This window comes from Vanacampus margaritifer, chromosome 5 (assembly GCF_051991255.1).
Source record: "Vanacampus margaritifer isolate UIUO_Vmar chromosome 5, RoL_Vmar_1.0, whole genome shotgun sequence".
NCBI lineage: Eukaryota > Metazoa > Chordata > Actinopteri > Syngnathiformes > Syngnathidae > Vanacampus > Vanacampus margaritifer.
In genome coordinates this window covers 8,620,121-8,643,130 of record NC_135436.1, presented here as the reverse complement: position 1 = coordinate 8,643,130, position 23,010 = coordinate 8,620,121, and the positions used below count along the sequence as shown (strand labels likewise).

Genomic DNA, 23,010 nt, shown 5'->3' with positions numbered 1-23,010 from the left:
GAAAGCCACTCATAAGCATGATCGTAAAAACGTTTAAATAATTTACCCCCAAAAATTTATGCGATGTTTATTTGTTGAATGTGCTTCTCAAACTATGCATTCTATATAATTAAATGTAGCGTTGCTTTTCAGCATGGCATCCTCCTTAAACATTTAACGCTCTTTGAAAGCGTCAATTTACGTCATCAGGAGTGAACTGATTTCCAAATGTGAACCACTTCGTCCAGCCGCCGTCAATGCTTACAGCGAAACATCCCATAATTTGTACGTCGGCAGTTGTCCACGTGAACTCGCGTAGCAGCAGTCGCACGCAAGCGCACTCACTTCTCCGGAAGGTCACTTCTTTCAAAGTCGTTGGTTACTCAAATTCCTTAATACAAAAAAAAAAACAAAAAACGGTATCGTCTATTGGACATCAATTTAAGAAACGTAATGGACGGCTTTAACAACCTCAGTGCGTCGGAGAAAGCGGAAGCGACAGAGCTTCAGCGATTGATCGCCATAGAGCAGCAGAAGGCTGAGTTCCAAGCCCAGGTTTGTATCTCAACGTGGACCCTGTGTACAACCTTGACATGACCACATGGACCTGGGTTCAGATGGTTGTTGGAATATAAGCAGACACAATGTTAATCAAACGACAAGTATTGTTGCAACAGTAAGCCCACGTCCCTCTGCCATAGATAATGTACATTTTCTATATTTTAAACGGATAAGGTAGTTGCTAAAAATAATTTCTACAGTTTATTTTAGTAATTAATCATTACTGTACAGAGGCTTGGCAGTAGTAGTTTATGTTTATCTATAAACGGTATTTTTGCAACTGCTATGTAAAGACAAATATTTTGGAGGTTTGAATGTGCAGTACGGGCTATTTGTAAACATCTATACTATAAAGTTTACTAACAATAAGCTTTTCCATACCAGTCTAATTTGAAAATAAAATAACAGGCAAATCACATTTACAAACATGACTAATACGACTAAGTTCTTGAAAAAAATACTGGTGATGCAGTTACAATAATGATCACATCCATGCAATTACATTTTTATTTGAAATGTCTGTATTTTGATCATGATACTAATCTCCAGTCCCATCGTTTCTTTGTACTTTAGGTGTACAACTTCACAGATGTGTGCTGGGACAAGTGTGTGGGCAGTCCAGGTACGAAATTGGACTACCGGACAGAGACTTGCCTTGTGAGCTGTGTGGAGCGCTTCATCGACACCACCTTGACCATCACCAACCGCTTCACTCAGATGGTGCAAAAAGGCACACATTAAATGATGCACTCCATAGACCTTTTTTTGGACTCTATTAGCACATATATATCAAATGTTTTGTATCATTAACATATTTGGCATTAGGTATGTGAAGAATGACATTTCTGTGATATGACATCAGTCATGTTTGTGACAATTTCATGTTTGAATGAAGTGGCCATCTTATTTCAACATGAGTAAACTGGCTGATATTGAAAGAGAATGGATCTCATCAGGATTCATTTAGTACTTATGTGCTTGTGGGATGTATTTCCTTGAACAATTCAAATGCACCTGCATACGAATAAATAATGCAGTATGTTGTAGTTTTGTAATTTATTGCAACTTGTATCTCAGTTGCTTATACCAAACACATACTTTTAAAGAAGGCGACATCCAATAGTTACATAAATGCAATATTCAGGAACTTACCTCTACCAACAACAACATTAGGCATAGCTTCACTATTAAATACTAGAGCTGTATTCCAAAGTCTGCATTTACTAGGCACAGAGAGTAACAAGGTGGTGTAAGACTAAATTGCATTGTCACAGTTATGATTGTCAATCTATGATAAGGTAAACGTAAGTTATCAAAGTAACAGAAACACATTGTAATCAAGTAATTCAATTTAGCTCTTGCACTAATGCAAACTAAGCTGAAGTGCAATTTTTTTTTTTTAATATACTACCTAATGTAACTCAAATCTTTTTCTTTTTTTTAGAAACTTGCTCGAGCAATGGATGTTATTATTGCAAGTGTATCTCAAAGTGACTAGTGAGGTCAATTAACTTACTGTAACTCATCAGAAATTAATTCTAAACATAGTGTGGCCTCAACACAAAACCTTTATTTGCAACAAAAAATACAAATGATTTTGTTAAGTACAAATTTTACTTGAAATCTTTGAGGCACAGTATAATGAAAATATGATGGTCAACATACAGACAATGACTCATGTTAATGCCTAAGAGCAAGTCTTGAATTAATGTGACATACTATATGTGTTAATTTAGGTACAATTTCACAGGCTTGTGCTTTGCACTAGAAAGCCAAATCAATGTCATTAACATGCTCATTTGATAAATATCACATAGACCCCTAAAACCATGTGGGCTGAAATATTCCAGGTGATTGAATTCTCAGATTTCTGAAATAGAAAGTGAGGGCCAAGGTTATTTTAGTTAACGAAAACTAATGAAAAAAAAAACAAAAATTCAAAAAACATTTTCGCTAAAGTGATGTCATCTAGCAATAGCCAATAGAAAAGCACCTTCAGATGACATCGCTCCAAGGCGACAAATTTGCATGTTTGTCTTTTGGCTCAATTGCTCAGCTCGCTTGCTTTTTAATTTAACTCAGCTGAAATACAACTCTAACTCATTTTACCTGTTTTTTTTTATTAAATATTGCGCACAAGTAATACAAATAAAAAGAAAACTAAAACTAATAAAAACAGAACCGCCCTGAAACTAATTAAAGCTAACAAAATAAAAAAAACTCAAAAACAAAATAAAAACTAACTAAAATGACAATTCCCAAAACTATAATAACCTTGGTTGGGACAAACAGTCATTGTAACAATTTCACATCGAAAGTGATAACTGCTGTATTTAAATAGAAATGATAGTGTAAATATTACAACTTTATGTACCTATAAAATACATTTGACTTAAATGTCAAATGCATCTGAATTTGAAATGTTTTTTGTTTTTAATTCATGGGGGTTAAATTGTGAGTCTGTTAATATTTTTGGCCGCTCTGAGAGCAGATTTCATGGATGTTTCTATCCAGCCATGAGGTAAGGCGGTGTGTTCCCCTGCAAAGTGTACACGTCCCTCACTCTGGAATAGTTCTCTGGCATAAAAGCCTTGGTAGGGTGTGAACAGGGCAAACGCTCCCAGGCTGTAGGGGTCCAAGCCCCACTTTTTCACCAGTCCGCCAGTAAATAGAGACCTGATATCTTCGCCATGGATCTTAACCAAGTCATCCAAGACCAGAGACATCAGCTGGTCTTCGCTCACACCTTGAAAGAGGGTGGAGTCGTCAGAGCAAGTGTAAGATGCGAGCAGGGCCCCTGCATCTGTTCCTGGGAAGCTGTGGCTGGGGTAATAAATGAAACGAGAGGGTCGGTCTGTGATGCTCTTCCCTCCCCTGATGCCCTCTTTCTCCCAAAAGCGTTCCCTGAAGCTGAGTATGACTTTGGTGGAGCTTGCGTAGTGAACTGAGCGCAGGGCTTCCATCTTGTCCCCAGAAAGTGCTGGCTGGAAGTCAATGAAGAGGGTAGCCTTGGCCGTGGCTGTAACCAGGGCCTGGTCTACCGTCAGGTTGGTCAGGGAATCTGGAGTGCGCAGGTCCTGGTATGTCACTGTCACGTTTCTGCCTCCTGATTGGTTGATGAGTTTGACTCTAGAGTTGAGGAGCGTTGTGGCGTTTAACATCCCGTGGAAAGCTGTTGTGAAATGATCGAAGCCATCAGTCACTTCAAAGTACCTGGAGACGCATACAGAGTTAAAATGTAATATACTTATAATGTCGTGCCGAATACTATCATTTGTTCTATATTACAGCACATTAGCGACAGTGGATATAAAAAGTCTACACACCCCTGTTAAATGGCAGGTTTTTGTAGGATTAAAGGTAAGTCAAATAAAAAACAAATCTTCTTTACAGTAACATATTCCATGCGCTCCTACTATTTGAAACATGGTATTTTGACAATATTGTTTGTGGAATGTGCATTGAGTAGATTTTAAGTTTTTATTCATCTCAGGGCGGACATTTTGCTACGTACTTATTGTCGACTGAAAATTACGTCACATTGCCTAAAGGCTTAGGTAATGACCATCACGGCCCTTTCACCTGTTTTCTGGGTTTGGCCGTGAGGTTTGCAAGCTGAAACTGAAAGTGGCAAAATGGCCACCCCTGAGGTAGATAAAAACAGGTGGATTTTGCTGCTTAATTCATATTCTATAAACACAATATGAATCAGAATACCGTGTTTAGACTAATGGATCACATAAAACATATTATTGTATTTTTGACTTGACTTCCCCTTTAAAACAATGGCAAGATAAATCCTTTCAAAATCTTTTATGTCATTTATGTGAGAGAGACTTTTTCATACTGTTTTTAAACAATAGGTGTCAGGGTGCTTTCGGGATTGACTACTGCTAACTTTAACTGAAAACAATAACCTGTTGCGTTTGGGCTCGCCCTGCTTGATGTATCCGTACATTATTTTGGGGATTTTTCATTTACTACCAAAAAAAAAAATCATAGTCCATCGGAACCTGCGGATGAGGAGGATGAATCGAGTGAATGCAGCAAACTGTTATACAGAGATGATCATGTTTACTCAAATGACAATGATGGCTTTTAATCCATTCTGCAATTCACTATTAGGTACAGAAAAACTTTAAATTAACATGTAGGTAAATAGTCTAAAACAGGAGTGTCCAAACTACAACCCGGGGTCCATTTGCGGTCCACCATTCATTTTTCACCAATAAAACAACTACAATTTTGGCGAGAAGAGTGTGATGTGAGCGTGTCAAAATATGGGTGAAACTACCACTACTAAAAAAATGATTTATATATGTTTTTTATCTGTTTCAAAATAATCAGAGATACAAATAAACTATTTACGACTAAAATTAAAACAAGAAAAAATGTCTTCAAAACACTGATGAATAAAGATTACATTTTAGAAGAAAAAATAGTTTCTTCCACTTTTATGAAGATATCACATTAATGACCCCCGAGTAACTGTTTTCAAATCGGTCCACTTACTACAGTTTGGTCTTGTTTTGCTTCTGATTGTGGAGATCGGATTCGGCCAAAATCTTAAAAAACTGAACTATTTTCCTTATCACCTTTAACAGAAAGCTGTTATGCACTTATTAAATTAACTAGAAAATACAATACATAGTTGCTTACTCGATGAATTTTAGTGTGCTTAATAAATTAAAGTTGGACATTTTTTAAAGTGGCCCCTTACATTCTTTCATTTCTCTCTATGCGGCCCTCAAACAAATATGTTTGGACATCCCTGGTCTAAAATATAAAACATCTACACCTAAAATATTACTTTTTATATATTTAAATATTTTCTTACTCAGTGTTGTCATTGATGTCGGTCTGAACGTACAACATCTCTAGCATGGATGTGTAAAAGAGGCTGTTTTCATTCAGGATGTCTCCAATCATCCGCAGGGCACCACGACTCAGGTTGCCTTCTTTCACCAAGTATTCCTATTTACAAACAAACAATAATCATCATCATTAACAGTCATGCAAACCTTTTTTTGGTTGCAGGTTTGCAATCAACCAGGACTAGCCGTCAACTAGTAAATAAGCTGTACTGTGCATGTTGCTTACTTTGACTGTGTAAGAATCATACTTTTCCAACATCGCACTGCAGCCACTTGTCTGAAGGTCATCTCTCACCTGTGAAAAGTTTGAAATATTTACTACATAATAACTCTTTCTAATTTCAATGTAAGAAATAAATGAGTAAAAATACTTTAAGTGAAAGTACACTATTAGAGCAGGATATATTATGAGAGTTATGAGGTTATGAGTGTTCAGGGTTGGCTGTTTCAATGTATCAGTCCTGTAATGGACATGCCATCCAGCACAGGAATAGCGCCACAGAAAAATTGATGGCCAGATTGACTCCAAGAGAGCCGGGAATGTCTACAAACCTTCCACAGAGTCTCGCTGAAGAGCTGTGCGGCGGACTTTCCCCTCTCGTCTTCATTCAGTGTGTAGTTAAGCACATCATGGTTGTTCTCCACTGCAAAGTTTTTATGAAGTTTTCCATTTAGCAAAAAGTAGGTGTTCATGTCATCTTGGATAAAATGGTTCAAGGGAATTTGTAATTTGGAGGACAAAGAGAGTAGAATCCTGTGGAAAATATAAAGTGTTACTGCAAATAAATATTATGGAATGTGAACGTGTACCAGTTATTATTTCAAAAATGCATGAATTGGATACAGGCAAACAATGGTACTTGACTTCAATCTCCCGACCGAGAGGCAGGCGTGCTAACCACTGCCCACTGTTGATATAAGTCAATGACAACTCAACTTGTATTCTTTTTTCCCCAGATGTATTGCTGACTGTAAATGTCTCCAAATTTTCAATCAGCAATTCATTATGAACTAGTGCAATTTCTGCAGAAATTGCATGAACGCTGAAAAGTTATAATGCTATTAGCTGAATGCTAAGATTTGAATGCATGTATGTGCTTCCGAAGTAAATTGAAAGCTCAATTGTGAAAATTACAATTTTGTAATTTTAGTTAAATGATAAACGAATAAAAAGAAAACTTGAACTGCAATCCAAGGTGGGATTTTTGATCATTTCAGAGAAATTATAATCCATTTCATGATATGATTGATAGTCAGTTGGTATCAAACCATCGAATGTACTCAAATGTGGTCCAAGCAGGGTTTAAACTCAGGTTCTCCGTGGTGGCAGGCAATTGCTCTAAACACTTACTTAACTTGACTTGTTTAAATTCATGGCTAATGGCGTATTTATTTTGAAAAGTGTCATCTGATGCTAAAAGCAAGCATATATTTAAAAAGTTTCAGTGAAATTATAATGCAATTCCTGTAATGATAGTCAGTTGGTATACAGGTATATCACTTAGAATAACGGTCATGGATATATTTGCAATGTAGACAATGCACTTTACCAACTGCGCCACCGAGCAGTATGAGACGCCTGGCAATGATGATCAGTTGTATGTATGGCAGTGGGCGTGGAAAGTGGCACTTAGAAAATGTTCAATGTCAGTCCCATTGAAAATGTATAGGGAAAAGTTGATATTTAACGTTAAATTGTGCCAATACTGTAAGTGTGGAATCAGACGATAAATACCGCGGAAGGCGTGAATTTTTGAAGCAAGTTGAAATGTGAACGGTGTAAATCGGAAGTAGAGTTGTTTGACGGCAAAAATAAAATAAAAACGTGGCGAAAAAAAATCCCAAAAACATATGTGGGAAGCATTCCCACATTAAAATCAAATTGTCAAAAGGCACTGCACTCACTTATGAAAGCTGGGGATCCGCATGGCGCCCACCTCTGCATACCAGCCTTCTCTTGTGTTCCTGAAGGTCTCAACACGTCCTCCAATACGGTGACTAGCTTCTAATATGGTCACCTTGTGCATCAGGTAACATTATCCGTCATCTCATTTTTTTATGAAGCACGAGAGCTTCTATACAAAAGCCACTTTACCTTATGGCCGGCATCTTCCAAAATTTTTGCTGCGGTTAGTCCAGCGATGCCCCCGCCAATAATTGCTACGTGTTGAGGTGTCTTGGTGGCAGGGAGTCCTTTATCCACAATATCTAGGAGCTCACTATAGTCTGTGTCTTGAAGGCATTCATTCAAGGGGTCTCCAGTGATGTCGCTCACTACAAACACCACAACCCCCAATAGAACTAAAGGAACTAACAGAGGCAGAGAACATGTCAATTTCAGTTGTCAAATCGCACAAATTATATTACATTAAATTATATTTTATTACATTAATTTATAATTTATTTGAATTATATTATATTAAATTATATTATATTACATTAATTTATTATTTGTTTTAATTATATTATATTTTATATGTTATACATTTTTATTATTATATTAATATTATATATATATATATTATGATATATTAATATTTTATTTTAATTATATTGCATTATATCAAATTATTACTCAGCTTAATACTTACAAAATTTACACAGTGACATGTGAGTGATCATCTTGACAATGGAACTCCACGGTCTGGACTTAATTGTTCTGTGGATATTGTCAGAGGAAAATGAAGCCTATAAAGACACACAAATCATTGGCTTGGAGGTTTGAATAAATGTTAAATGATAGCAAATTTTAAATGTGTCCTTGAAATACAAACACACAAAACAAACTTGGTATGAAGACAAAGTGTGCATTTTACTTACCTTCAATAAAGGTAATGTCTCACAAGATGTCATCTGCCTATTCATGACCAAGGATGCAAGTGTCCCTGCTGAGCTAAACTCTTAACACATTTGCTAAACGAAGGCGTGCTAGAAAACCTGGATGCTTGGTATGTATGAATTTGCGTATATTAATGAGGAACCTTGTGGCTTCAAAGGTCTTCCAGAAACATTTTCCCACACCGGCTCAAGAGTCAACCACACTGAACAAATAAGATTAGTGAGGTTATACTAGTAAGCACAGCCCATTTCCTCCATATTCACTCATTTTAATACCTGACTCTGCTAATAATTCAAAAGTGTTATTCAAAAGTACTTCATACTGGCAGGTCAGGCACATACAACAGATTAACACTAATTTGCAATAAAGCCTTCTTTAATTTTGTATTTAATTATCATTGTATTTTAGAGTGCTTAGAATTTTTGCAAGTAAAGTGACCAGTGACGCAAAAATATTTAAATCCTACTTACCCTTGCTGTGTGAACTAAATACCATTAATTACTTGTATAATACAGCTCTCCAATTGAAAGTAAAAGCACACATTTTCATACTCTGTTCTTTAATACTTAACAAATAGAAGTTCAGAATTTTACGGACCTGGACGTCTTGGTTGCTGGTGCAGAAAATTATAGAGAGGCACTTACAGTATATTCATTACTGCATATGGTGGTGTGGATGATATAGCCTACTACACAGCGGGTTATGAAACTATCTTGCAATGTAAGGTGGCTCTAGTGCTGAACACAGCATTGTTTGAGGTCAAAGGCAGGTTTTTACATGACAATTTTGTCAGTAAAGGAAGAAGACATAGGACTGTGGCCAAATCCTTTGTTAATGTATAATGGGCATGCTTTGGAGTTTGGTATTTGAACAAGTGTATTGTGAAAAATGATATGTTCATTTCATGTGCATTGCAGACAAATCAAGCAAATAATTCCTCTTAACTGGGGAGATGCGCCATGAGATCGGTGTAGGCACAGGAGTGGAACATTTGGTGTTCTGCAGCCTTTTGCAACAAGATTATCACTACACGTGAGTTCTTTGAAATCTTGGAAAGAAAGATCATCTGTGTCATCAAAAGAGGATGAGAGGAAGGACATAAGTGTTCTTAAGATGCTGATAACTGTTGCCTTTGTATGCTTTTTCTCAGTGTAGATTACTAGATTTCTTCCACAAAAAAGAAAAAAACCCCGGCTCCACAGCACATCTACTTCAGGTACAAGGCTTGATTCCTTTGGCCTAATTTGCAGAGGAGGCGAATCACATGACTGGACTCGAGTCAGACTTAAGTTGGAGTGGAATTATATTTTTAGATCGCAAGGCCACGTGACTTCAACAGCTTGAACAGGAAAGAGTTCAAAAAGAAGCCGGCTCATTGATGAGCCATGCTAGAAGTGTTTGTTTTGCTCTCGTTTATCATTCTCTTCAATTGAACATTAGTATGTTCTTCAACGTCTATACCAGTGAATCTGGCACCAGGACCAGGGACGTCATTCTTGGACAGAGTTAGTAGATTTAGCGCAGTAGACATCTGTACATAAGTATGACTGGCCCGCTGGGTTTGACCCCCTCGCTAGACTCATGAATATTAATTAAGTGTGCTGACGTATATCGTGCGGTGCACCATTGGTAATTAGTTCCTTGTTTTAAGGCTCCGCAGCACACCAGCATGTTTCTAGATCATTAGCTACAGTCCTGTTTGTAGGGATGGCAGAAATAGAACATTGAAATTACCAAATCATTTTTGAACTATTTATTCAGAAAATAATCGATCTTTTGGAATGTTCGAAACATCTCTAAACAGCGATATCTGGTGGCCAAATGTAAATTATCACATTCAAACAACAGGCCCTCAGGCTACTCTCATAGTCCAACTACTAGGTTACTTGCTGCCCTCGGGTGCCACGTTGACGTATATATTTTTTTAGATATTATTCTATATTCTACATATTATGTATATATTGACCTCTGCATAGCAGTAACTCTCCCTATTTCAGTCTTACTAAAGCTCATTAAATCTTAGTCAATTTCCACTCATCAAAGGTGTTGGATAAAGCGGAACTATGTGTGTATCGTTGTGACATGTGGGATTATTGTACATGGCAAGCAAGGGAGATAAAGATCACTGTTAAGGAGAATGACTGTGTCGTCTCTGTCTCACGTACATAGCTAACATTACAAAAGGCACAAGATCGATCATAAGCATCAATTATGACAATGCACATCAGTTGTCATAATGTACAATGACCTCATTATGGATGACTTGCTCTTTCCAGAAAATGCAGACGTTTCTAAAAGGCACACGTGCATGTTCACTTTAGATTACAGTATTTGATTTTAGTTTTAAGTTATTATTATTATTATTATTATTATTATTATTATTATTATTATTATTATTATTATTATTATTATTATTATTAATGTATTTATTCAAGACTGCAAATTATCTCGGCAGGGTACAGTGTAAAAACACCGTTTGCCAGTTTGAGTGGGCGTTTCAACTCATCAATGACGTCACGATACAGGAAGTAAACAGCTCACGAGACGTCTAGTTGATTGATCGCTTAAAACAGCTTGGATGTTATTGTTGTTCTATTTTAGCCATGGCAAGCATACGCTAAGGTAAGATAATATATTTGTGTTGTTCTGACCGGCCCATTATTATATGATCTTTCGACCCCGACAATGTCGTCATTTTTTTTTGCTTCGCCTAAGCGTAAAAGGAGTATAAACATTGCATTTAGAAACCTGATACGCGGATAAGCGGATACGTAACGGTTATCAAATGTAACGTGAAGCCTCACAAGACTGCACGAACATGGAGAGAATTGTTTTTATTTGCTTTGGTGCTCAACTGCTACGTCAACTCGCCTGAGCGTCAAATCAATAAATCGCCATTATTAAGCAATCGCTTCACAAATGGTGGTTTTCGGCGTCAAAAACCCTCGATTGATTTAGCATGCTTTCATATGCATATGAGAGCGTAGCTGGTTTTTGAGCTTTTAATAAACGACCTAACGCATATGTTTCTGTATTGTTTTCTAGGTCTGATGCATGTTTGACAAGCACCCCTCCGTGTCATGGCAGAGGTGCTGGGACAGAGGTGTATTTTGGGCTTCGGCGTGCTGATTGCTTGGCTTGTTCTTTTCCATCTGCTTGTTAATATCTGGCTGCTGTGCGTGTTCACCAGCCTCCTCGTGGTACTTGGGGGTTGGCTTGGCTCACAGGCTATCTTGGAATCCAACAGTGTGATTCACCTGGAGCGATTTATCACTCTGAAACAGGTAAATCGTCACCCATATACTCCAAATAAGCAAGCATCATGGTATATACTACACTAACTTACTAGACATTTAATTTGGTTCACTGTAGTCATTTAAAATACAGTATATCCCACTTGTCCTTTTCTGGATTTTGTCACTCATGGATTCCAGTACAAGTTAATAAAAGCACAATTCACAGGGTACATTATTAGGATGTTGGTAAATTCCATTTCATAGTCAGTGTCATTCTAACCTTAACTAAATTGCAATAAATAATTTAATTTGTCAAATATAAACTGACACAATTTTTGCTTATTTTTCTTTGTAACTTCACAGTTAATAATCCATTCAAAATAAAAGTCTTTGCAGTTGTATACATGATAGTATTGATCAGATTTATACAGATTTTCCTTTGAAAGGGCCCAATCCATGCTATATATAACCTTGTAGTTTACTGCATCATAATGTGCTGCCCAAGTATACTGTAGATCAGTGGTTCTCAACCGCGGTCCTCAAGGACCCCTATCCAGCCTGTTTTCCATGTCTCTCTCAACCAACACAGGTGTTTCAAACAGCTAATCAGCAAGCTCTATATGAAGCCTGACAACGATCCTCAGCTGTGTTGGCTGTGGGAGACAGGGAAAACATGCTGGATTGGGGTACTTGAGGACTGGGGTTGAGAAACACTGCTGTCGATAAAGTAATTGTTAGAAACTCCTACAGTATAATGATGATGCAATGCAGTTGAACAGCAAAACACACCACACTAGCATGTTGTTGTACCTTGCAGTATAAAAAAATTCAACAGAACAAAAAATACACCTATTATCTTCTCTGCTGACCCTGGCTTGTGCCCTAAGATGCGATGTTAGTGTATCATAAATGTTAGTGATATAATACCAAGACTTAAATGGTGGCAGGTGTGTGCTGACTCCCATTTAACTAGAGTTCGAATTTATTTGATTCATTTAGAACACAACCACAATCCCAGTAAAAAAAAAAAATATATATATATATATTTGAAGAGGGGTGTGTAGACTTTTTATATCCACTTTAATGCTGTGTGACTAGATAGTTTGACACTAAGTTGACTGATTAGTGATTACTGTCATACTTTACCTCCAATTTCACTTCCCTCGTTGCTCATTTTCAGATTCCTTCCACTGTGGAGGATGACCATAACTTGGACCAAGAAATCCACAATTCAGTGACAAAGATTGTCAGGGACTTTGTTTCCTCGTGGTACATGACTGTGTCCTCTGAGAGTGGCTTTGAAAAGGAGGTTCATGAGGCCATGATTTCTATGGGCATGGAGCTGAAGATACGTGCCAAGCAATTAGACAGACAGGTACTATTTTGTAAGACGTTCACCCTCGTTGGATAGTTGATATACTTGGCTTGTATGGAAAAACAGTGTGCATTTTGTGCAATGTAATAAGAGCATTAGAGATAGATTATTGATGCCGATATTGGGCATTTTGACGAATATCGGTATCGGCTTTTTAAAATATTTATTTATTTATTTTTTTTATTTTTATTTGATGGTCGATGAAAGGTAAAGCCAAAACCATTTTAATCTCAGGAAACAATTTATATAAATTTTCAGTTAACTTTATAAGAGATGCTGCTGACACTGGGAACCACCTGAACCTTTTGTTTTTGTTCGACATTAAAACAAAGAAATGTGAAAGTTTAAGATTTCAGTTTTTTATTTTATTTTTTATTTTTATTTTTTTTAAGGAAAAAACAGCTATGGTATTTACTAGTTTAAGTGTCTATTTAACTTTTTAAGACTTACTTAGAACCTTGGGAGGTGTGTGTGTGTGTAAATGTATAATTACATTTAAAAGGAAGTACAGTATATTTTCTAAGATAAAAAAAACCTACATTTTAAAAAGTCAGAAAAATTGTTCAATAAGCATTAATGCTTTAAGACATTGCAACGAAGTCAAGATTGCAATGTGTATTTGACTTTTTTTTTATGCCAATCCACCCCCCCCCCCCACCATTTTTTATTTTCTTTTTTAACTGAAAATGAATATCGGCTTCAAATATCGGTTATCAGTCCTCAACTTGGACTATAACTTAGGGCTGTGCAATTAATCGAAATTAAATTTCAATTTCAATTATTACGCTCCACAATTACAAAATCGGAAAAGAGAAAAAATATTTGAGCTGTTTAAATGTATCTATTTGCACCGTTTTTATTTTAAAATGACTAATAAATTCTGTTTGGTCCAAAAGCAACTTGCCTATTTATAGTGTTTCATCTATTTGTCTTAATATTTTTTACATGCTTAAACATTTTCTTGTTTTGTACCAAAATGCAAATGATTGTTCTAATCGTGATTTCAATTATTACCAAATTAATCGTGATTAATATTTTCTTCATAATTGAGCAGCCCTAATATAACTACCTTGTTGGCTTAACTTTGCAATTCTTTTATAAGTACAATTTGTTAAAAACCCTGATTTCAAAGACCCAATAGAGGGCAACTATACCAATACTTTGGGAAAATATTTGTCTGGGATAATTTTTTTTCAAGTACACATCCTGATTAATTAGTTGTTTTGAAAAATGTATGGAAAGATGAACTTGCCGTCCACATTTATTGGCTTTTTGTATTTCTGCAGAGACTGACCCAGAGGATCTTGGAAATGTTTGGCTGCCATCTACAGGACTACCTTCGAGCCAAGGAGCTAGTTGCCCAGAAGCGGGTGTCTCCATCTACAAAAGCAAATAGTGAGAGGGAAAAGTTATGGCAGGCATATTCCAAGGTTGCCACACCTCACTGTGTTATGACCAGCGAGGCAGTGGAAGTCAATTACACAAGAGCTCTGGTGGACTTATTGCTGCATGTTTTGGTGCCCCCACCTCACTTAGAAACAGGCACTGGACGATTTGTTGTCGGAGAACTCATCACCTGCAATGTCCTGCTCCCTCTTTTTGATAAATTGTCTGACCCAGATTGGTTAAATCTTTTCATGATAGACATATTTGGTAGTTCTAATAAATCAAGGGAGATGATTGGAGAACAGACACTGGATTTGTCAGTACCACTTCCCTCTACTGAATTAGAGCTCACTCTACCACAAGAGAACACGCATGCCCACCAAAGCAGTGCTGATGTCCCTCCTCCAAAAGCTCAAACTGAAAGGGAAAATTCTGCAGAGACTGTCTTGCCTGAATTCTCTATGCACGATGGTGCAAATTCAGAAGAGGTCTATTGTCAACAGAATAACACAGAAGAGGAGACAAGTCCGACCTTAAGAAATTCTTTGAGCGAAATCTACTCAAATCCCTTTGATCAAGAAAATGATTCTGACCTGGACTCTCCATTAGCCAACTACAAACTCAATTCTATTGACTCTTTGGTCATGATAGGACAAGAGGATATTTTGTATGACCAACATAAAGAAAGTGGACTTGAAATCAATAATGGCAAAGACTTGGCGGGTCTTTGTTCTGAACAATTAGATCTCTTCTGCCCTTTAGTTTTGGTGAATTCCGAGACATCCGGGCACCCAAATGGCTCATTGGAAAGAACAACAGGGAACACTCCCATCAGCAGCCTTCAGATCCTGGCGAGTGCAGGTAGTTTCTCTTCAGCAAACCAAGCAAGGGAGCTTCCTCTGGTTGTTGAACCAGTTGAGAACAACAATGAACTGACTGTCATCAGCCCATTGCATGGTTCTTCCCCCTTGCCTTCATTCAGTTTTGAGCCTCTAACCAGCCCAGACGGACCAATAATGATCCAAAACCTTCGTATCACTGGCACGATCACAGCTAAGGAACACCGTGGGACTGGCTCACACCCTTACACACTTTACACCATCAAAGTAAGAACTGTCAAATTTTGCATCCATATTTCTCAATTCCAAGCTGTCTGAACTTGAATGCCTATTGGGTTTGACATATCGAGGTGATCAGGTGTATTTCTTTAATAAGGGAGCGGGTGGCCAAAGGAGAGCCACACCTATATCAAATAATCAAGGTGTGCATAATTATTCAGCAGATGCTTTTATTTGGCAACCTTGAGCGTTTTGACTGACTCTGAATAGAACATAATATACTAGACTTTTCAGAGGGATTCAGAATCGTCAACTATTTTGCTGCAAAAGGTCAACAGGGTCAAATGAAACATGTTAAGAAAAAAAGATTTACAAAGACTCAAATATGGTAGGAACCCGTTGTCTTCCAGTACTGGCATGTTCTTCAACTATAACCTAACTGGAGTACCCACAAGTACAAGGTGTACAGTGCTCAGAGACTTTGCTAATACAGTATAATGAAGGCTGAATTCTGACCACAAATGGGGGAAAAAAAGCATATAAGTTAAAACATCAAGACTGGGCCAAGAAATACTTGAAGACTGTTCATTTAAAGGTTTTATGGACTGTTGAAATAGGTGTGACTCTTGATGGAACAGATAGATGGCTCCGCAGCTGGATCAGCGATGGGCACAAAGCTCCATTTCCATTTAAACGCAAGAAGGTGGAGGTGGAGTTCTGGTGAAGTTTGATATCGTAACAGATAAATGCCTTTTCAGGTTGAATGATTTAAAATCAACTCCTAAATCTACTGACGGTGTTTAGAGGACACTTTCTTCAAGAGACGGTACATCTTTCAGAAAGACAATCAAGAAAGAAAGAAATCATGATCTTTTTTTTAATGCAGAATAATGATCCATCACATTCATCAAAGTACTCCACTTCATGACTTGCCAATAAAGTTGCTAAAGATGAATACAAATTCTGAAAAGACTCAAAATAAATATAACATATTAATGGTAACCAAATTACAATAAAATAGATAGCTAAAAGTTTAAAACCTCAACACTTTGAGCCGCAGACCACGATATACAAAGGGTGTTCAACTTTTTTATTTTATTTAGTTGTTTTTTATCGTTGTTGGAAGAAGTTCGACAGAATGAGAGATACAAATACTGTTACTTGTTTTTGTGTTGATTCACGTGTATAAACAATGAACAAAATAAATAGTGTTGTACAAATGTATTTTCATGAGCCATATCTATTTTTTTGATGATGTCTTTCAGTATGAGACGGCGATGGCTTGTGACAACCCAGGGCACGTCCATCCATGCTCAGAGGATGGGGACGCATTGAACTCAGGTTTTGAAAGTCCGTCTTCCATCCACCCAGTGGCCTACCACATGGTCAACAGACGATACAGTGAATTTCTTAATCTACAAGCACGCGTGGAAGAGAGAACAGAATTAAAGAAACTCATCAAAGGTAGCTTTGGAAGAGCATTTTACTTTGAAATGTAGCTGTTAATAAAAATGTATGTGCACATGCACAGTGACTTTCCAAATAGCATTCATATGAATCCGCATCTAAATGACTTACAGATCATACTGTTTTGAAGGTGTAAAAGGTCCAAAGAAAATATTTCCGGACATGCCCTTTGGAAACATGGATAGCGACAAGATAGAGGCCAGGAAAGGAATGCTGGAGACCTTTCTAAAGGTGTGTAGGTCATTTAGACTTCATCAAATCCAAATTTATTTTGCGTCCCAATGTAATAGTTACGTTACTTGTTTTTAATTTACCCCAGCATCTTTGTGCCATTCCTGAAATAGCCAACAGTGAACAGATGCAGGAGTTTCTGGCTCTTAATACAGACGCCCGGATTGCCTTCGTCAAGAAACCTTTTATTGTGTCACGCATTGACAAGGTTTGTTGGTGGTCATTTCGTTGCATTGGCCGAACTGAACAGTATGAAAAATACGTACATTCTGCTTAAATTTAATTTACAATATCCTGTAGTATGGCTAGACATAGATGCACAAGACTTTTTGTGGTAGCATGATGATACAAATGATCTTTCGGTGCCTTATTTTGCCATTGAAATAATTAGCACTAGATTGAGTTGCCATCAATGCAACATTAAGAGCTTGATGAATGCGCACGCTGCAATGTTTGCTTGTTTATAAGATTGTACGTTTATGCAGATTGTGGTGAATGCAATCGTGGACACTCTGAAGACAGCATTTCCTCGTTCAGAGCCTCAGAGTCCAACTGAGGAAAATGAGGGCGAGATGGATGGGGGGAAACTTAATACTGACAAAAAGAGCAAGTATGTGATTGAGAATGCATACATCATACCCCCAAAAAAACTAATCATGCCTATTGAGAGAAGTGTACTGTAAGATTTGCAACCTTGCTGCACCGCCAAGGATCGCAAAATTATATTTTCATTATCTTATTACGTATTTTGTATGTATCTTATTAACTTGAAACCCTTAAGGGAAATTCAACAAATCATTTACTTGACTGTGTGTATGGTGAGAGTCAAGCAGTAACCCTGTTATTTTGCAATCACTAAATGCTGCTGAGTTTTTAATGGAAAATGATACTACTCCCATTTCTAAATGGATTTGATCCAAAAGGGTTATGGCTCCTTTGCCACAAGTGAGTTATTTCTCTCTCAGTGAAAGACAAAACCATCAACAGAAAAGTAATGAGACAAGAAGACATATGTCAATTGCCTGGAACTAACGAAGCATTTAATCAGATCTACTTTATACTCACTCTACCTTTGCTTGACACTCTTTATTTTATTTTTTATTTTTTTTTTTACATCTGTAGCATTATTTGCACTGTGATCTGCTAACATTATTTCAAGTCCATACTGCCAAATGCACTGCATCTCAAAAGTAGCCCACAACTCATTCAAGGATGTGAACTTAACTACACAGTTTTTTTTCTTTTCATTAAATTATGTCAACACGTAATAGTTTAAAAATTACATTGATGTTAAATTAACTTACCGGTAATAGTTTTGTGTACTTGTCGACATTAAACACATTTAGCTAAATGATTTTCTTCCCCTCTTCTCTCAGGTCACGCCTGAAATTCTCCAGCAAAAGCATCCCATTTATAAATGGCTCAGATATAAGACCACCTGTCTTGTTTAGCTTGGAACCAGCTCATACGGTAAAGTTATTTATTCATTTGAACCGGTTCTTTCCATAGTTGTTTTTCATTGTTTTGGTACACTAGAACATGTTTCAAGGCTCGGAACATTCTTTTTTTTTTTTTTCTTTGTGGAGCAGTTTTGCAAATCAATGGCTTAATTTGGTGAGCAACCTAACTTTGAGGAGCTCTTTTTTCCCCCCGATTAGTCACAGGGAACTGAAGCAAGGGTTTTATTAAACACAAAAAATATGACAACATAATGAATGAACAATTGTTTTTCTTTTATCTAGAATCAATACTTTTTGTTTTCTTTAATTCATATTGTGTATAGCAGCTATCTATTTTCTTGTCTATAAGTGAAGCAAAATTTATTTTAAAAATCTCTGCTTTAATGTAATGTTATAAAATAAAATGTATTTAAAAAAATATTCCTTTATTTATTTGCTATTGTATGTGTAGCTACAAAATAACTTAAAGTACAAATAAACCTTAACTGTTGACCTTTTAATAATGTAACTGCTAGCCTAATTTAAAGTGAAACGACACTGAATTGTTTCAAAAACACTACAAAATTAAAATATGTGAAACAAAAAATTGGGGGACTGCATCTCGATAACTTATATAGTTTAAGTACCTTAGCTTTGAGGAGCTGATCCTTTTCTTTTCTGTTGGAAAATATTTGCCCTGTTTTGGAGGAGATTTTCTCAGGAGGGATTGTCGTTGCTAGAAATGCATCTAACATCAAGCAGCATTAACTGGCACTTTCCTTGATGCCATCGAATATGTTTTGCTTGTTTTTTTCCCCCCTTGCAGACAAGCGTGCTCTCTCCCTATCTCTTTGTGCTCATACTACACGTGCAACCTTGTCCGTGCACGCCGTGCAGGCAGAGACTTATTGAGAATGATTACACACACACAAAATCTGATTTGACCAAAAATACAAATTGAGCATTAAGACCTGCAGTGTGAACGCAGCCTCTGTCTCTTAAATTGACAGTAATATGCTGGCTCTTTGAAGTGAATGACGAGAACGCTCGTGTTCACTTCAGTTTTATTTGAGACTTACAGACACAATACTACTTTTGTCTCGGGGCAGTCAATCTTTATTAATGAGGAATACATTACAAATTTTGACACGCAAACTGCGATGTGAACCTGTTTATTTCGAGATTTGTGTTTAGTCGGCCGGTATTTTGAGTTTTTGTTTCTCTGATTTACCCTCACAGGTGTTTAATGGAATGTCGTTGGAGGACCTGCAAAATTTTATCTATAAACAAGAGAATCTGTCCCTCACATCTGTGCCAAATTTCAAGGACTGTCCAATTGTTACACAACACGAACAATGCCAGCACCAACGTGCTGTCCAAAAGCTAACACACGGACATGGTAAGGCATAAGTGGGGCTCTGTTGTAATGGTGTATTTGTTGTTCTTGTCAAGACTTCAGTCATGTTGACTATGCACAAACTAAACAAAAATGTTATTCTGGCTGGTGAATGTGAGTGCATGCAGGATTCCAACAGATCTCTCAATTGTATAACATGTATAAATGGCTTCGTAGATATTGTTACCTCATTTGTTTGTTAGCAGGACTTTGGACACCACTGGCAATGCTTTTCCAAACTACGGCAGAGGGGAAATTTACAGTCTGCCGTTTTTAATGGCCTGTGGCATATACTAAAAATAACAGAAAGAATAAAAGAATGAAGTGTGGGTATGGCAGCATGAAAATTGCGGGTGTCAAAAAAGTAAGCTTGGTTGCTACACAGACATCCCTAGTACAAATAAAGTGGTTTTATTCTGTCTATACATGCAAAGATGTAAAAAAAATCAACAACATACCTTTTCTTAATGCCAGATGGATAAAGATAATTCATTTTCAGAGGCAAAAAAGATTTGCTCCTCTTTCTGTTTGTGCGAATGAGTGATTTGTAAACATACCACTGTAAAATGATTATGTAAAACCAACTAACTATTGTGGTGGAGGAAAAACATTTAGTAGATCAACATTAGAGATGCAGTATTGTAATCTATGCACATGAGGGCAGTGTTGGTAAATAGATGAAGTGGAGAAACCATAGCTACAGTTTCTGCATGATTGTAAGCTGTCATATTGCCTTTTAATGGCATGTTCAATGTCTGAAGCAATATTTTTATACAGTACTTGATTAAAAATGCTGGCAACGGCAGGAAGCAGACCATTATTATTATTATTATTATTAATATTATTAATATTATTTTGGCCATTATTTTAAGTTGGTGACGATATGTTTTCTATGTAGTGGGCACAGATGCAGCTGAGATGGCATTGGCTGACGTCTCTTTGAACATCCTGTGTCTGCTAACGAGAGAGCAGTGGAGCTGGCTGTGCACTGAGAACATTCAAAGGACCATAAGGCTGCTGTTTGGGACCCTTATTAACAGGTGATGCTTATGTAGGCATGTTGAGGTGCCACTATAAAGAAGCACATTTAGTAAGAAGCAGATTTTACAAATATGGAATAGACAAATGAGTCTTTATCAATAAGTAAATTAATTTGTCTGAGGCAAATGAATAAAATAGTGATTACCAGTGTTTGTATTTAACATACCATTATTTACAATTTAGTGGCATTAATAAACAACCTAATTTTTTACATGACAGTTCCAATAAGTCTTAAAAATGTGAGGGAGGAAATTTACTTTGAGGACGCCAAGAGAAATTAGGGGCTCAAGTGATCCTTTCCTGGGTTTGGATAATAAATTGGATAAAAAATCATAAGTAGATGAAAATATTGCTAAATTGACAAAGGTCATATGGATATTACTTACAATTTTTAATTTGTTATTAATTGTTAATATCAATTATGTGTTTAGTGTTATAAGTATTATATATACACAAAGGGGTTGTCTGTTGCTTTTGTATATGTTTTTAAAAGTGAATAACATTGTGATGATACTTGTACAGAACACAACACTTTAGAGCAGAGATGGGCAACATAAATGTTGGAGGGTGCCACCATTTTTACGCCAGTGCTACTGGGCTGTCACACAGGACCGCAAACTTCCTAACCAACACTTGCGTGTGAGCTTGAGATCTGTGTTATAGTGGTATCTTGGGTTGAAATATTTCATGTCTGATAGCGTCTATAAAAAAATTAGGCAGGCAGAGGTTTGTATTTAAATTTGGTGAACATATAATTTACTTACTATTTTTTCCCATTTTCTTGAATTCATTTGGTCCTGGCTTCTTTTCGTCTTCGTTGAAGGTGCTCTTTAACAATGTCTGCCATCTAGTGGTGAACACTCTTATTACAGCTTTCAACTGACAGTAAATATACTTAACATACCCTGCTTTAAAGTCGTATCTCACTGAGTGGCGAAGGCTCATGAGAGTGTGCGCACGTAGAGGCTGAAATTCTTTTCTTCTCACAGTTAACTCATTTACCCCCAAAAACGTATAAATACGTGTTATTTTAAAAAAAATTACGTGTCCCAAAGACATATTTATACGTTTGTTTTTTTATGCTAGAGCATACAGAAGGCTTTTATGCAGGTGGCAGCAGAGTATAAGAGATCAACCAGGGCCATGTTGCAAAACAAGATGAATTCCCCACAGTTCTTAATAGATTTGTAAATAATGATGAAACTTAACTATATTCCAATGCTAATTGCTGCAAAACGAAAACAGATAGAAATATACTTTTTTTCTTGGATCAAAGAAGAGACCCTAATCTTTCTTTTGGTATCTTCCATGTTTTATAGCAATAAAACACAATATTCTATGGGCCTTGCAAAATCTGTCAAAATGCAGTAAAGCAGCCGAGAGCGAAGGGGTTTGCTTCAGTGAAAATGGCTCAGAGTAAATTAGTTAAAAAGTCAGGGCTCTTTGTACTCAACTGGGCAATGATGGAGCATGCACGATGTAGAAAAAGCTTTAACATTAACATTTTAAACTCCACAATGCACCTTTAACTCTTTCACTGCCAGACGTCTTCAGAAACGGGATGTCGCCAGTGCCAGCCGATTTAAGCATTTTGACTGATCTTTCAAGGTCCACAGAAAATGTTGTGTTTGGACTATGGAAACACACATTCTACCAAATGAAAGATTGGACTCTCGTTTGTTTTCAAAACAAAGTTTGTTTCTACCTTATTCCGTTCTTCAGTAATCAACAATAGAAAATGGTTACTTTCACCGAAATTCTTTTTTGAAACAAAAAACGGAGAAAAAGGGCTTTTTGTGAAACGATGTTATTTCATGCACTCTAGTGAATTCTACACTTCTTTTTGTCCATGAATGATGCCACAAACACCTAAATAGTGCTTTACTTCTGTAAAACGCTTTCACCAACAATGAAAAAGTGTTTTTTGATTGCAAAATACGTTTATTTCCATTCAACAGTGTAACAATTTGACAAAACAATTTCGCAAACTATTTACAAATGTGTGCAACTGTGGTACTAACAATTATGTGGATGTTTCAAATACAATTTTTCTTTTTATAACGCTCTCCTGCGTGCAAGGAGATGCCGCTGGACTCGCACAACAGTTTACTTTCACTTTGTCCGTTTC

The 23,010-nt window shown here is 36.8% G+C and overlaps 3 protein-coding genes across 3 annotated transcripts in view; 2 read left to right on the top strand and 1 right to left on the bottom strand.

Annotated features, from left to right (window-relative positions):
- The first annotated feature begins 212 nt into the window (after positions 1-212).
- Positions 213-1,586, top strand: timm8b (translocase of inner mitochondrial membrane 8 homolog B (yeast)). The gene is made up of 2 exons (XM_077566156.1): positions 213-534; positions 1,114-1,586. Exons 1-2 carry the CDS (start codon positions 433-435, stop codon positions 1,279-1,281), a joined length of 270 nt encoding a protein of 89 aa, XP_077422282.1. The 5' UTR covers positions 213-432; the 3' UTR covers positions 1,282-1,586.
- Positions 1,587-2,088: 502 nt separating this feature from the next.
- Positions 2,089-8,431, bottom strand: il4i1 (interleukin 4 induced 1). The gene is made up of 8 exons (XM_077566119.1): positions 8,235-8,431; positions 8,006-8,102; positions 7,510-7,724; positions 7,320-7,432; positions 5,967-6,168; positions 5,641-5,709; positions 5,378-5,514; positions 2,089-3,753 (listed from the first exon to the last, which is right to left on the bottom strand). Exons 1-8 carry the CDS (start codon positions 8,277-8,279, stop codon positions 2,988-2,990), a joined length of 1,644 nt encoding a protein of 547 aa, XP_077422245.1. The 5' UTR covers positions 8,280-8,431; the 3' UTR covers positions 2,089-2,987.
- Positions 8,432-10,765: 2,334 nt separating this feature from the next.
- Positions 10,766-23,010, top strand: part of snx19b (sorting nexin 19b) — a 28,009-nt gene continuing 15,764 nt past the window's right edge. Inside the window, exons 1-11 of the mRNA XM_077566535.1 lie at positions 10,766-10,875; positions 11,299-11,537; positions 12,670-12,864; positions 14,151-15,356; positions 16,574-16,772; positions 16,906-17,006; positions 17,095-17,214; positions 17,492-17,616; positions 18,383-18,476; positions 19,685-19,844; positions 20,740-20,881. Of these exons, the coding sequence (XP_077422661.1) occupies positions 11,334-11,537; positions 12,670-12,864; positions 14,151-15,356; positions 16,574-16,772; positions 16,906-17,006; positions 17,095-17,214; positions 17,492-17,616; positions 18,383-18,476; positions 19,685-19,844; positions 20,740-20,881 (2,546 nt within the window). The 5' untranslated portion in view covers positions 10,766-10,875; positions 11,299-11,333. The remainder of the gene's footprint in view (positions 10,876-11,298; positions 11,538-12,669; positions 12,865-14,150; positions 15,357-16,573; positions 16,773-16,905; positions 17,007-17,094; positions 17,215-17,491; positions 17,617-18,382; positions 18,477-19,684; positions 19,845-20,739; positions 20,882-23,010) is intronic.

Bases quoted from the DNA above. Each gene is read 5' to 3' on its own strand.
- timm8b (XM_077566156.1), top strand. From the start codon at position 433: ATGGACGGCTTTAACAACCTCAGTGCGTCGGAGAAAGCGGAAGCGACA. The intron at 535-1,113 runs GTTTGTATCTCA...TTTGTACTTTAG, and splicing joins AGGCTGAGTTCCAAGCCCAG to GTGTACAACTTCACAGATGT.
- il4i1 (XM_077566119.1), bottom strand. From the start codon at position 8,279: ATGAATAGGCAGATGACATCTTGTGAGACATTACCTTTATTGAAG. The intron at 8,103-8,234 runs GTAAGTAAAATG...GTGTCTTTATAG, and splicing joins AGACATTACCTTTATTGAAG to GCTTCATTTTCCTCTGACAA. The intron at 3,754-5,377 runs GTAAGAAAATAT...ATGCGTCTCCAG, and splicing joins GACATCAATGACAACACTGA to GTACTTTGAAGTGACTGATG.